The following is a 14,831-nucleotide window of genomic DNA, read 5'->3' as shown; positions in this document are numbered from 1 at the left end:
AGTGACCACAGTTAAAAGAAAAAAAAAGTTGCTGTTGAATCGACTCTGACCCATGGATCCCGTGTGTGTGTCAGAGTAGAACTGTGCTCCATAGGGTTGTCGGTGGCTGATTTTTCAAAGTAGATCACCAGGTCTTTCTTCCAAGGTACCTCTGGGTGGACTTGGACCTGCAAACTTTTGATTAGGCGAGGGTGTTAATTGTTTGCACCACCCAGAGACACAGTTAGTGTTTAATAAGTGTTTATTTTTGGCTATGATTGCAAAATAAGGAGAAGATTTCTGAGGACCTTTCCGGAGTCCACGTTGCAGATATTTCAGCATCCTTGAGGGGTGGACCACACTGACCAGTTAAGTTCCCTTCCAACTAACTGTACAGGTGTAGGGCTGTGCCTTCTGCAGTGGGTCTGATGCAGGCAGATACTTGCACAAACGTTGTTGAAATGTGACTGCTGTGACTGTGTCCCATGTGGTTCAGACTCAGAGCAGCACCATGATCAAAAGAGAACAACCCCAAAAGCTATTTCTAAGGGATTCATTCTGTTTTTTATTTGTATTTCCTGAGCACCATGAAAGGAAACCTAATTCACTGTTGTTGTTGTTGTTGTTAGCTGCCATCAAGTTGCCCCTGACTCATGGTGATGCCACGCACTGCCTGGCTCTGCGCCATCCCCATGATCAGCTGTAGATAGGACTGTTGTGATTCACAGGGTTTTCATTGTTAATACTTCTTGAAACCTCACTTTCCTTTCTTGTCAGCATATACACACACTTTGGTTGCTGCTTATCCCTCTCCCCTCCCCTCTTTTCACTGATAAACCTCAAAGAATCACCAGGCAAGGGAGGACCATCCTGAGGGGGAGAAGTGAGCCAGGGAAGGGGAAAGACTGAGGATACTCATGTTAACCATTTTTGATCTCGTAGATAAGAGCTGTTGCGGCAAGGCATAGATATATTTTGTGAACCTGGTTCCTGGGCACTTGGAGCCCTCCATGGACATTGCTGTCACCTCCCCAGCGTGGGTTCACTGCCTGAGGGAGCCGAGCAGTAGCGGGGTGAAGGATACAACAAGCTGCACCCCAAGATTTGGCCACAGTCCTAGTCTACTCTCCAGGGCTGATGTGAGGTTGATTGCCTCCATTTCTGCAAAATGATCAGCAGACTATGAAAATAATTCTGAGTAGGACTGCCCCCTAGAAACCAGTAGGAGAACCACACTGTTTTATTTTACGTATTACGCCAATGGCAGAGAGCAGGGGGAAAGGGGCTGGCATTTTTTTTTTTTCAGAAGTAGATCATCAAGTCTTTCTTCTGAGGCACCTCTGGGTGGACTCAATTTCCACCCCACCCCACCCCCACCCCTGCCCCGCCATCCTTCTGGTTAGCAACTGAGTGTTAACCGTTCGTGCCACTCGGGAACTCTGGACTGACATTTTTAATATAGTAGCTTTTTTTTAGCTAGATGCTTTACGTATTCTTTTTTGATTTTCATCTCAACTCTCTGAAATAGTTATTATTATCCCCATTTCACAGACAAAGATGCACAGAGAGGTTAAATAACATACCAAACCAAGGTCACGCCAAAGCAAATACAGCACCCACCCTTTATTTTTTGCTGGCCCTGCTGGAGAGCTTCACTGGTCAGTGCTTGTCCACTGCTCTGGACCTTAGATGAAATCCAATTTTCGTAAAATCGTCCTGACACCCTCACTCCCATTGCTGGCTGTAGTGCTCTATTTCCACCAGTTTCTCCCCTCTGGTCCTGGTCACTCTTAATCAACATTAATTCAGCTGTACCTGCTCTCTCACCCTGCGCACCACGCTGCCAGCTACACACATCAAAAGCAATTTCTATCCGAATTAGCAGGTAATGGAGTATGAACAAGGACCAAAACAGACAATGAGAGAGGTTTCCTCTGAAATGGGGCCATGGGGGAAAGATTTAAAGTTAATTGTCATCTTTCCCTGCTCTTTGCAGAAAGGTGGGTGTGTTAGAGTGAAAGAACCTAGTTCTTGGGGTGAGTGGGCCCAGACTGAGAGGAAGGACTCAGTGAGCTGAGGTGCTGCACAGAAGGAACAGGGCAGGCAGAGCAGCTGCAGGGAAGCCTGGCTCCAGGTGGCATGTTGGGATAGTGGGACTGGCTCCACCCCAAAGACACACACCTCCACACTTTGCCTTTGCCAGACACCTTCACCCGGGAACTCACAGCGCTTTGCAGCCCTGGTCTCACCTTAGGGATCCTCTAAGCAGTGGAAAGGCTGCATCCTGACAGAGGCCCACAGGGTCAGTGTGGCCATGGCTTCAGGAGGATAGGCTATCAAGAGTTCCATATAACCTTATGGGATGGATGGGCCCAGTCCTCTGCTGAGGCTTGATGCCCACCAGACATAGCCTCTCCTTCCCCATTTCTCCTTCTTTCTCTCCCAAAACTGAAGCCCTTCAGGCTGTGACTGTACACCCTGTGGGGGAAAGTCTCCTGTGGACAGATGACAGTGGTCTTCTGGGAATAGGTGATGCTCAGCCTTACTTCAAAGGACAAACAGGAAAGTGAGGGCCCTTCAGGTGAGTGAGGGCTTTCCACCAGAGGTTCTGAACTGTGGCTTATCTCCCACGGCCAGGTGGTGGCGCTGACCCTGATGACAGCTGACGGAACCATTCTTGAGTGCTCCGAGTCTAGCAACGTGGAGTTGTTCCAGGCCGCGCGGGTGCACCTGGGCTGCCTTGGCGTGATCCTCAGTCTCACCCTGCAGTGTGTGCCCCAGTTCCACTTGCAGGAGACATCTTTCCCCTCAACCCTGAAAGAGGTACTGGTCCCTTGCTCATCACCGCTCAGCCTCAGAAAATAGATGAGTGTCCTTGGCAAGTGGGCCATGCTCCAGTGACAGCCCCCTGTGGCTCTTCAGGTCCTCTGAATGAAGGAGTAGGGCTGGCCTCTTCAACCCTCTCTCCGGGGCCAAGGGATATCATGGCCAGAACCCTTTCTGAGTAGGTCAGTGAAACTCAGAGGAACTGCAGCAGTGGTGAAGGTAAGGGCAAGAAATGGAGTTGAGTAGAGACTTGCCACAGAGACATGTTGCCCTGTGGGAACTGACTGCTCCTTGGAGGGTGATAGCTCTCAGCTACGCTTAACCATAAGACATGCCCAGTGTTTCTGTTTGTAACGGTATCTTCACAGCAAAGTACAGGTACTGAATGTCAAGCTTGCTGGGTGCATAAGGTCACGTGCAGGGGACTTGGAACTGGATCATGGGAGGCAGAAAGAATGGCTTCCAATTGATAATAGTGTTTTTTGAATGCATGAAAAAGAGTATTGGCTGGCTGGGTGGCTGGCTGGCTAGCTAGATGGGTGGTTGGATGGGTGGCTGGCTGGATTGATGGGTGACATGTAGCAAGCCAAGAAGGCCGGGATCTATCCCTGGTAATCACTAAGCCACAGCATTCAAATCTATGGTTCCAGTTCCTTGGAGTTTGGGTCCTTCTCAAAATTATCTCCCTATCATTTGACATGAGTAGACCCTCTGCCCAGTGATGTAAGCAGCACTGACCCAACATGGGCTTTGGAGTCAAATGGACCTGGCCTTGAATCCTGGCTCTGCTACTTCCAAGTGGTGACCTTAAGCCAGTCATTTAACCTTGCTGAGCCTTAGTTTCCTCATCTAAATAAAGTTAATAATGTGTACCTTAAAATATTGATCTGAGGGTTAAATCAGATAATGCATGTAAAGTGTCTAAGTTAGTATCCAAAATTGCCTCCCATGGCAGTCAATAGGTGATAATAGTAACTATTTGGGCATTACCTGGCCAAAAACTGTTACCACTGGAATTTCTAATGGGGTAAACCACAAGACAAGGGTTTTAAGGCCAGAGGCTCCCTACTCGGAGGCGTGGTGTTTGATGGAGAATCTCTCCCCAGAACTCCCAGCTGGTGGCTGAGAAAGTGACTCCAGAGCTCCAGAGGATGCAACACTTGTTTCCTGGAGTAGCAACGCTTGGCCTGTACAGCTCATTTAGCAAATCAGCTGGCTGAAGTCTTAGCCCAAGACAGCAGAACAAGATCAAGACAAGGGCATTTCAAGGGGAATGGTTTGGCAGTGATAAGGCATGGCTAAGTCAGGGAACCGCATGAGAGCAGGGGTAGGGAGGAGGACACTGAAATGAGGAAGGGATTCTGGATGTCCATTAGTCCATATGACCCTGCCTGGGGCTGTCCCAGAATCTGAGCTTTTTGGGGCCACGTGGGGCCTTCCTCAATCAGCCACAATCCCCCAGAGGCCTCTAAATCAAACCAGTGGCCAGATCTAGTTCCAAGCTGGGTTCACAAAACATCCTACATTCTTTCCAGTGCTAGCCAAGATGATCCAGGGCAGGCAAAGATGCACATGGCATTTGGTCTCATACAACCCAAGGACTAACTCCTAGGGCTATGGGATCATGTTCTGAGCACCCACTGGGAATACTGAGAAGAGATTTTTCCCGAGCTCTCTTGCCTCTGGTGTTCTTGGCATTTCCTTTTTCCACATCTCATAGGGTGACCACTCCATCTTGGTAATGCAATAGGAGTGACAGTGAACCTCTACTGAGGTACAACCCAGGGATCCTTCTCAGACCTGTTCTGAGCAGCCCAGGTTCTCCTTTCTCCTCTTTAACAGAAAAAGGACAGCCGGCTTCTCTCACCATCAGTAGCTGCCACCATCCTGTCTGCCCCTTGGGGTTCTTCTGTCCTTGGACTGGCTGCAGAGGAGATATAGATCCTCCAACTTCCCTCATCCCTGCTGTCTCTGAACCAAGTGCACCAGCCCTTCTCAGTTAAAAGGCCTCTAATGGACTAAGAATTATGGAAGTAACATGCAGGGGGAAGCTGCAAAAATATGCACTCATGGTTCCTGCCTTGAGGTTAAGCATGTACACTGAAATGGCTCATAGAAGGTAGACACCCTTAGTGTCTTGGACTTGGACCTCCAGTACTAGCAGACTAGCCAGCCTGCCCTTGAGCTTGAAACTTAAGACAGTTATCAGTGAAGATGGCCAAGCCAGATATTTACTAAGTAAATAACTTATATAACCACTAAGGAATCACTGGGTGGCACAAACGGTTAAATACTAACGACTAGCTAAAATTTTGGCAGTTGGAACCTACCGAGGTATGCCTCAGAAGTCAGGCCTGGAGATCTGCTGCTGAAAGCTCACAGTCTTGAAAACCCTATGGAGCTCAGTTCTACTCATGGGGTCACCATGAGTCAGAATTGATTCAATGGCAACTGACAACAATAACCATCAAGTCCAAAGAGGACTTGGCAGAAAGGGCCAAGGCAAAGACGGCTGTGACCAGAGTCAGCAGCATGAGGAGATGGTTTGCAAAAGGATGAGGTACAGTGGGCATAGTCTGGAGAGGTCCCCCAAGGTGCTGGAATACAGAGCCAAGTCCATTTTTTAGAACACCAGCAACCTTCTCACTGGGGTTGGAAGAAGCTATAGAAGGACTGAACTTTGGCCCTCTACTTGCATTTCAGAGAGTAGGGCTTATCAAAATTCTTCTGGCAGAGGACAGAGTCAAGAGATATTTAGGACAAGGAATCAATAGGACTGGGCAACTGAGTGTGGGGCTGAGGATATAGGAGGTCAGAGTCAGGGATGGTGGTGCCACTACCTAAGTTAAAGAATCCAAAAGGTGCTACAGGTTTGGGGAGCAAGATGATTAGTTCAGTTGGGACCTGTTGAGGTGGAGGTGCAGGCGCAGCTGGCTTTGCAGGCAAGGAACTCAGGCGGGAGGTCTGGGCTGGAGATACAGGCTGAGGGTCATCAGCCTATTCTAGGCAATTAATTTAATTATGAGCAAGGTTGAGATCACCCAGGGAGAGTGGGTTTGAATGAGAAGAAGGTCTTAGAGGACACCAGCATTCAGTGGATGAAAGAATGGAAAGGATGCCATGAAGAAGGCTGAGAGAGAATGGTCAGAGAGAAATTAAGAGTTGGAGGACAGAGTGATGTCAGAGAGGTAATGGGTGCTGGGTTTCCAGGATGGAGAGGTCAGTGGAGTCCAATGCTGCAGGGAATCTGGGATTGATACCTGGGTCTGGTAATTGGGAGGCCATTGCTGACTGCAGTGAGAATAGTTTTAGTGGAGGTTGGGCATGCTGAGGAAAATCACAGGCAAGGAAATGAGATGAGCAGCAGGGACCACTTTCAACCAGAAAGTGGTGGTAATCATGTATAGTTATTGAATCTGTTTTCCTGCCTCTCTCTCAGGTCAGAATGTATTAAGCTGAATATTTTGACTGAGGGATAAAGGGATTTCTTCTTTTTGCCAGAGGATTGGCTTTGGCCGCTATGCTCCTAATAAGATATTAGAGTTGAGCAGAACGACAGTCTCCAGTACCTGTTGTTGTTGTAGTTAGGTGCCGTCAAGTTGGTTATGACTCATAGGAGCCTGATGTAAAACAAAACGAAACACTTAACAGTCCTGGGTCATCCTCCCAATCATGGCTGTATTTGAGCCCACTGTAGCAGCCGATGGATTTTCCTCTTTTTCACTGACTCTCTACCAAATATGATGTTCTTCTCCAGGGACTGGGCCCTCCTGATAACATGTCCAAAATAGTGAAGCAAAGTCTTGCCATCCTCTCTTTTAAGGAGAACAGACTTGTTCGTTCTTCTGGCAGTCAACGGTATATTCAATATTCTTCACCAACACCGTAATTGAAAGACATCAGTTCTCCTTTGGCCTTCCTTATTCATTGTCCAGCTTTCACATCCGTATGAGGCAGTTGAAAATACCAAGGCTTGGGTCAGGTGCACCTTATCAAAGTGACATCTTGCTTTTTAACACTTTAAAGAGGTTTTTGCAGCAGATTTGCCCAGTAAAATACGTTGTTTGATTTCTGGACTGCTCCTTCCGTGGGTGTTGATTGTGGATCCAAGTTAAACGAAATCCTTAACAACTTCAGTATTTTCTCTGCTGGGTACCTGGCCCTTTCTCTTTCTGCTCCTCCTTTGAACTGGCTGAGATAGGTTACAGCCAAGCCCTGGTTCTATTAGAACTTTATGCTTAGCTAGCTGCCCACTCCAATACCTACACACATGCACACACACACACACTCATACCAGCTGGCCTCCTGTCTGCCCAGAGCTCAAGGTTTTTGCCTCCATATCATCTCAACATGGAGATTCCTAACTTAGACATCCCTGAAAACTCTAAGTGATTTATGGGATAAATTATTCTCAAAGTTCCAATTTCTTTGAATATGAGAGGCTATGATGACACACGAAAATAGCAATCCCAGGCCTGTCCTCTTAAATGACAAAAACGTATACCCACATGCACACACACACACACACACACATACAATTGCACAGCCATAAATGCTCAACAAGGTGCAGTGGGGAAGGGGCTCTGGGAAGTCTGGCCACCAAGTCTGACTATGCTGCTTACACTCTCTGTGACTTTGTACAAGTCTTTTCAATTCTTTGGGCCTCAGTTTCTGTCTATTAAAGTGGGGTTGGATTAGATGATTCCCAACATCACCTTCAGCTCTGACACCCTGTAAGCCAGGACAGTGCTTAGAGGCAAAACTGTCCCACCCTACCTCATCACCCTTCCTAGAGTCAGCGAGTGATCTCTTTTTCATTAGTATTTCTCTCCTTTGCAGCATCAATGGCAATTCTTGGGCCTTATCCCCAAAGAGGGACATGAATCCTGATGGAAACCCCCCTCCCACATACACAGAGTTCCCACTGCAACCCAGTTCCTTCTGCAGGAGGGCTTGTGGAGGAGGATTCTGCTCCTCCCCGCTCACCTGTGAGTCAGCACATCCACTGACGGATTCTCTTCCTTTCTCCCTGAAGTGGCTGCTGCTACAACTCTGTTCAGTGCTGCAGATGCAGAAGTGGTTTCTCAGAGGCCCATCATCAGCTTCCATCACCCTGTGGACAGCCCTCCCACCACCAGCCACAGGTCATAAATAACAAGTGTCACAGAGGGCGGGTGGCCTTTTCAGCCATGAGATTTACTGCAAGGAACATGTGCAATAAATAGTCCCATATTTAATTTTCCTTTCCTCTCTCCACTCAGAGCAGCCTTTAAAGAGCTGAGGATGCTTGGGAGGAGAAGCTAAAATGCATAGGCCTTGCTCCCCTCGAAGGAAACAAATCAATGGAGGAGAAGAAAGGATAGAGTTGGGACTCAGAGAAGTGCCACTGAGCATTTTCTCTTAACTCTTGCTGTGCCTGGGATGTTTCTTCTCTAATCCAAAAGGGATAACAATTGGGTCTATCATCCAATACGTGGGAAGTTTCTTGAGAATAAGTAGGAAAACAGTAAACCTTCCTGTTCATACACTTACATCTGCTCACTGTTCCTTATCATTTAGGGTTCCTAGGAACCCTCCCACCTCCGCTGGGGCTGCAAACCATGCTGCCCCAAGTGTTTGGATCAACTAAGCGTCTGCACCAGGATGCAGGTACACTTCAGGGTTAGGTCTGCTCTCTTGCAGCAGCCCCTCTGGGTGGTGCGATGGTGGGATGGTCCTGACCCAGAGGAGGGGCATATTAGGAGCACGGGAAGCCAGGACCAGGGAATATGACTATTGCTTCCTGAATATAAAGTTAGGTTAGGTAGGTTCTCAGCCATGTTTCCTTCCCTTATATTTGTTTCGTTTCCTTTCCTTTTCTTCCCCTTTTTTGCTTTTTCCCCATTTCCCTCCTTCCATTCAGCAAATGTTTATAGAATACCTACTATGGGTCTTCCATTCATGAATGCTGGAATAGCCCCAAGAGACCCATCAGGAAGAGTGCAGCGTAGAGATTGGGAACATGTCTCCAGAGTTGAACCACCTGGGTTTGAATCTCAGCTTCTCCACTTACCCACTGTGGCTTCAGAAAAGTTCTTCAACCTCTCTGAGCCTTGGTTTCCTCATCTGTACAAAGGTGATAATACCACTATTGTCCTCACAGATGTTGTCAGGATTAAAGGAAATAATGCATGTGAATTCTCTTTCCTTGTTTCCTTTTATAACCTCAAAGACAAAAACCCTTGATTCCTCCTCTCTCTGACTTTATTCGCATAAAATTTTTTTTTTTTACTGAGCACCTGCTTTGTGGGGTATGTGAGGATCTAGAATCTGTACCTACACTGCCCTTTCCAGGCTAGACACATTGGTCATGGCTGTGTTGCTCATGACCTTTCTTAACTGCCTCTTGACATTTTTTATCCCCTCCCTCTTCCTGCAAGATTATTAGTTCACTGATGGTGGAGATTTTATCTGAGGCCTCTTTTGGCCCCCACGTTCACAAAATAATAATAGTGTTCAATATAAGGTAACTCAATGGTCACTTGATCAAGACTTTATTTAAAATTTATCTTTTTCTAGATTTTCCCCATGCCCTATGTGATTCACCTCAGATCTAACCTCATGCTCGCCAGTACTGGTTCTTTTAAATACATTTCAATATAATTTCTAAATGCTGCTTAAAACTAGATTGGGGGAAGGAGTCATTGCCAGGCCCCAGAGAGATTCGTAACCCATACTTCAAGATGCAGGGATAAGGGGACAGGGAGTGAGGTCTCATTCAGTTTCCTGAGGGTGGTGCTGAGACTGGAGCTGCCTTCAGGAACTTTCATGACAAATTCATATCATCTGGCTGTTTGCAGTCTTGTCAGTATGGAATCACAGCCAGTTAGAAGACGAAGGGACTTTAGACATCACTGTCAACTTTTCCCCTTTATGTCACCCAAACCATAAGGAGATGTGATGAGTCCTGCTTGCTGCCTGAATCCACCCATCTCCCCTGGCCTTGCTGAGAAGCAGGATTGGTTTGGGTCACATGCCAACCTTGTCAGCAGCATCCAGATACCCATCACTCTCTTAGGTGGCTGTCCGCTAATGATAAGGTAGCCTCAACCATGGAACATGAAGTCTTCCCTGGCTCCTCACAAGCTTGGCAATCAGTTCCCAAAGCCAGCTGAATAGCTCTACGGCTCTAATTTTGGGAGACAGTTCCACCAGAATTCTTCATGCCAATAACACATCAAGAAAGAGATTCCTCTGAGGCTCTAACTCCTTTGATAGTGTTCCCAGGAAACACAAGGTAAAGAAATCCATGATCCCAAGCACCTTCTTTCTCCAGATAGGATTGTTTCTGGGCCCTGATGCAAGAAGGTTTAATTCACAATTGGGTGGTCCCTGGGCTGGTTCTATCATTTGACAACCACTTGGTGTTAGGTTAAGGGACATGGAAGGTACAGCGCTGGATCATGCATGGTTCTTGTCCTCAACGAGTTTACAATTTAGTGTAGGAGAAGAGGCGTGTCTTAGCACTATAAAGCAGAGAGGAAGTGACAGACGCTAGGAGAAAAGCACAAACAATATGTTATGCGGTGACTCTCCATAACTGCATAGGTAGGAAGCTGGACATGCATCCCTCTGGAACCAGAGCTGAGAAATAGGTGCCATTAGATTTACTGCTGGAATTTTAGATAACACATTGGGATGGCTAGGAGCCCTGGTGGCATGGTGATTAAAGGTTGTGGTTCAAACCCACCAGCCACTCTGCAGGAGAAAGATGTGGTAGTCTGCTTCTGTAAAGATTTACAGCCTTGGAAACCCTATGGGGCAGTTCTACACTGTCCTACAGGTTTGCTATGAGTCAGATTCAACTCAATGACAATGGGTTTTGTTTTGTTTTTATTGAGATGGCTGGGAATGCTGGGACACTAGGAAATGGAGATTTTTGCTCTCTTAGTGCCCTAGCCCCACCCTCCAGGCCAAGCCACCAGGCTCTGCTTCCTGCTGTCCTCAGAGAAAATCAGCTCTCTTTCATTCCTGCAAGAGAGCCCCATGTGCCCAGAGGGCCGTGGCATGGTTGGGGTCCATCACCTGTTAGAATGGGGGCAACAGTGACAGAGCTTCTGCGATTTCTTCCTGAAAACTTGAACTTTTTCCAGACCTATAGCACATCTGGAAGGGCTCTTCTCTCACAAATAAGAAAATTCTCTCAAATAAGGAATCATGGAGTCCTCCAGCATTCACCGTATACACAGCGTTTTGCTAGCAGCTCTAGGGCAGGGGTTGGTAAACTACACCCTGTGGGCCAAATCTGGCTGGCTGCCTCTTTTTGTAAATAGTTTTATCAGAACACAGCCACACTCATTCATTAATGTATTGTCTATCATTGCTTTTAAGCTGCTACAACAGAGTTCAGTAGTTGCAACAGGGACCTTATGGCTTGCAAAGCCTAAATTATTTGCTACCTGGCCCTTCACAGAAAAAGTATGCTAACCCCTGCTCTAGGGGAAACCAAGAATGAACAAAATAGCCACTGACCTATAATAGCCTATTAACTAATTTCAGAGACAGATGTGAGCTTCAATAATTGCAATATAATTCTATGATGGATAAGCAGAAACCACTTAAAATGGGAAGAGGAGGTTTTATGGGGGAAGATGCATTTGAATTAGGCTTTTAAGCTGTGAAGGGTTTTGAAAGGCCAAAATGGGTACAGAGAATTCTAGAGTGAGGGTTATGCGGGGAGGAGGTTAAAAAGTGTATGAGCATGTTTGGGGAAGCTGGAGTGTCTGGTGTGAGATAGGAAAGATCACACTGGGAAATTAGTGTGGAAGAATAGAGTAGGGCCTAAGGCAACATATAATGTGTGCCACAATATAGTTTTAAATTTTCTGCTAGGTACATTGTTTAAAAAGGAAAAAGAAGTGGGTGAAATCAATATTAATAATATATTTTCTTTAACTCAGTGTATCCAAAATATTGCCATTTCTAGATGTAATCAATATAAAAATGTTTTCGTATCAAGTCTTTGAAATCTAGTTTATATGTTGGATTTACAGTGCGTCTCAATTTGGGCCAGTTACATTTCAAGAGCTCAATGACCACGTGTGGCCAGTGGCTACTCTACTGGACAATGTCAGTTTAAGGAGGATTTTGAATATTGAGGTGTCCCTGGGTGGCGAAAATGGTTCAAAGCTCAAATACTAGCCAAAAGTTGGTGGTTCGAGCTCACCCAGAGGTGCCTCAGAAGAAAGGCTTAGTGGGTGGCTTCCAACATGTCATAGCCTTGAAAAGCCTGTGGAGTGCAGTTCTATTCTGCACACATGAGGTTCAACTTGACAGTAGCGAGTTTGGGTTTTGAATGCTGAACTGAAAATATTCAGGCTTTATTCTGTAGAAAATGGAGAGCTGTTGATAATTTTTGAACGGTGTATTGGCATGCTTCCTGGCAAATGTTGTCTGGAGAGAGGAGAAATGGGGCAAATTATAAAGCTAGTGCAAAAATATAGGTAAGAAATAAGAAAGGCCTGGACTAAGAACTGCAGCAGGAGTGGATGAAAGAAGGCTGGAGAAACACTTGCAGAGATAGAACAGAGGAAAGCTTGATAACCCAACAGATGGGTGCCAGTGTGGGGTGGGAGAAGTTGTTAAGGATCACCATCCAGATCACTCTGGCTTGAATGCAACAATTGTCCATTCATTCCTAGTGTCCCCTGGGTCCCACCATGCTTTAATTAAATGCACGTCAGAGGTCCTGTCTGACAGCTGTGACAAAGATACAGAATCCTAAAATTCCACTGCTCTCAGACATTCCAAAATTAAGTTCTAGTGGGGCTCATCTCCACTGATTCATCTTGGCTTCACTTTCTTGGCCAGATGCAGAAATGATCATCCTCCCTCAAGCTCCCCAACCTCTCTGGATTCTGTAATAATCCACGATTGGATCCAGTCATTCAGCTATGCTGGGCACCCAAATTCCTCACAGTGCATTTGATCAGTATCTTTCTTTCTTTTTTGCACTACCATCCTCCTTCTCTCACATGTTCAGTTTTTTGTTTTTTCTTTAAATTGAACTTTAGGTGAAGGTTTACAGTACAAACTAGTTTCTCATCAAATAGTTAGTGCGTACATTGTTACATGACATTGGTTAACAACCCCACAACATGTCAATACTCTCCCTTCTCAACCCTGGATTCCCCATTACCAACTTTCCTGTTCCCTCCTACCTTCTAGTCCCTGCCCCAGGGCTATTGGCCCCGTTAGACTTGTTTTGTTCCATGGGCCTGTCCAATCTTTGGCTGAAGGCTGAACCTGAGGACTGGCCTCATTACTGAGCTGAAAGGGTGTCCAGGGGCCATGCTCTCAGGGTTTCTCCAGTCTCTGTCAGCCCAGCAAGTCTGATCTTTCTTTTTGAGTTAAAATTTTGTTCTATGTTTTTCTCCAGCTCTGTCCTGGGCCCTGTATTGTGATCCCTGTCAGAGCAGTCAGTGGTAGCCAGGCACCATCTAGTTGTACTGGACTCAGTCTGGTGGAGGCCATGACAGATGTGGTCCATTAGTCTCTTGGACTAATCTTTCCCTTGTGTCCTTAGTTTTCTTCATTCTTCCTTGCTCCTGAAGGGGTGAGACCAGTGAAGTAAACTAGATGGCTGCTCACAGGCTGTTAAGACCCCAGACGCTACTCACCAAAGTAGAATGTAGAACATTTTCTTTATAAACTCTGTTATGCCAATTGGCTAGATGTTGCCTGAGACCATGGTTCCCATAGCCCTCAGCCCAGCAATTCAGTCCCTCAGGGAGTTTGGATGTGTCTATGGAGCTACTATGACCTTGCCTTGAACATGTTGTGCTGGCTTCCCCAGCATTGTGTACTATCTTACCCTTCACCAGTTACCGCTTATCTATTGTCTATTTAGTGTTTTTCCATCCCCATCTTTCCCCTCCCTTGTAGCCATCACATATTGTTTGTTTTTATATGTAAAACTTTTCTTGAGTTTTTACAGTAGTAGTCTCATATAATATTTGTCCTTTTGTGATAGACTTATTTCACTCAGCATAATGTCCTCCACATGCGTCCATGTTATGAGATGCTTCACAGATTCATCGTTGCTTTTTATCGTTGAGTAATACTCCATTGTGTGTATGTACCACAGTTTGTTTATCCATTCATCTGTTGATGGGCATCTAGGTTGTTTCCATCTTTTTGCTATTCTGAACAGTGCTGCAGTGAACATGGGTGCACATATGTCTATTCCTGTAATGACTCTCATTTCTCTAGGATATATTCCTAGGGGTGGGGTTGCTGGATCATATGGTATTTCTATTTCTAGCTTTCTAAGGAAGCGCCATATTGTTTTCCAAAACGTTTGTACCATTTTGCATTTGCACCAGCAGTGCATAAGTGTTCTAATCTCCCCGCAGCCTCTCCAACATTTGTTGTTTTCTGTTTTATTGATTCTTGCCAGTAATGCTGAGGTGAGATCACATGTTCAGTTTTATAGTTTATAAAGTGCTTTTCCATCCATGATCTCACTTGGACCTCATAACCCTATTGGACCTCATAGCAGCCCTGTAAGGAAGGAAGGAAATGTATTACTGTATTCATTCTATAAGGATGAAGCGATGGAAGCCCAAAAGCCCTTAAGAGCTTTCTAAAAGTCACATAGCTGAGAAATTTGGGGGAAATCTAACTGATGCCCTAGCAGCACTCAAATTCAGAACCAAAAAATGTTTATTGTGTGCATGCCATATGCCAATCCCTGTGCTTAGGACCTTTGACACAGATGATCTCATTTCACCTTCACAAGTACTGACAGCTTATAGCTGAGAAGACTGAGGCTCAGGGTTTATGGCTCATCCACGGTTGTCCAGTTATAGAACCTAGACTTGAATCCAGAACTCTGTCCAAGACCAGGGCTCCTCCCAAATCCCACAGCTGCCTGTCAAACCTAAAATCTGTCTATGCTTTAGCTCACAACTTGCCCTGTATCAGCTTGATAGGTTTCAGGGTGCCATGATTTAGTTGGTGATATTATCCCAATGTGTGCAATAATG

General features: G+C 45.9%; 1 protein-coding gene across 1 annotated transcript in view; it reads left to right on the top strand.

Moving 5' to 3' along the window:
* The window catches only part of LOC126065470 (L-gulonolactone oxidase), a 50,190-nt gene that overhangs the window by 9,007 nt on the left and 26,352 nt on the right, over positions 1-14,831 (top strand). The window contains exon 6 of the mRNA XM_049865493.1: positions 2,617-2,802. Within this exon, the coding sequence (XP_049721450.1) occupies positions 2,617-2,802 (186 nt within the window). The remainder of the gene's footprint in view (positions 1-2,616; positions 2,803-14,831) is intronic.

This window comes from Elephas maximus, chromosome 22 (assembly GCF_024166365.1).
Source record: "Elephas maximus indicus isolate mEleMax1 chromosome 22, mEleMax1 primary haplotype, whole genome shotgun sequence".
Lineage (NCBI taxonomy): Eukaryota > Metazoa > Chordata > Mammalia > Proboscidea > Elephantidae > Elephas > Elephas maximus.
This window is presented reverse-complemented; position numbering and strand designations above follow the sequence as displayed.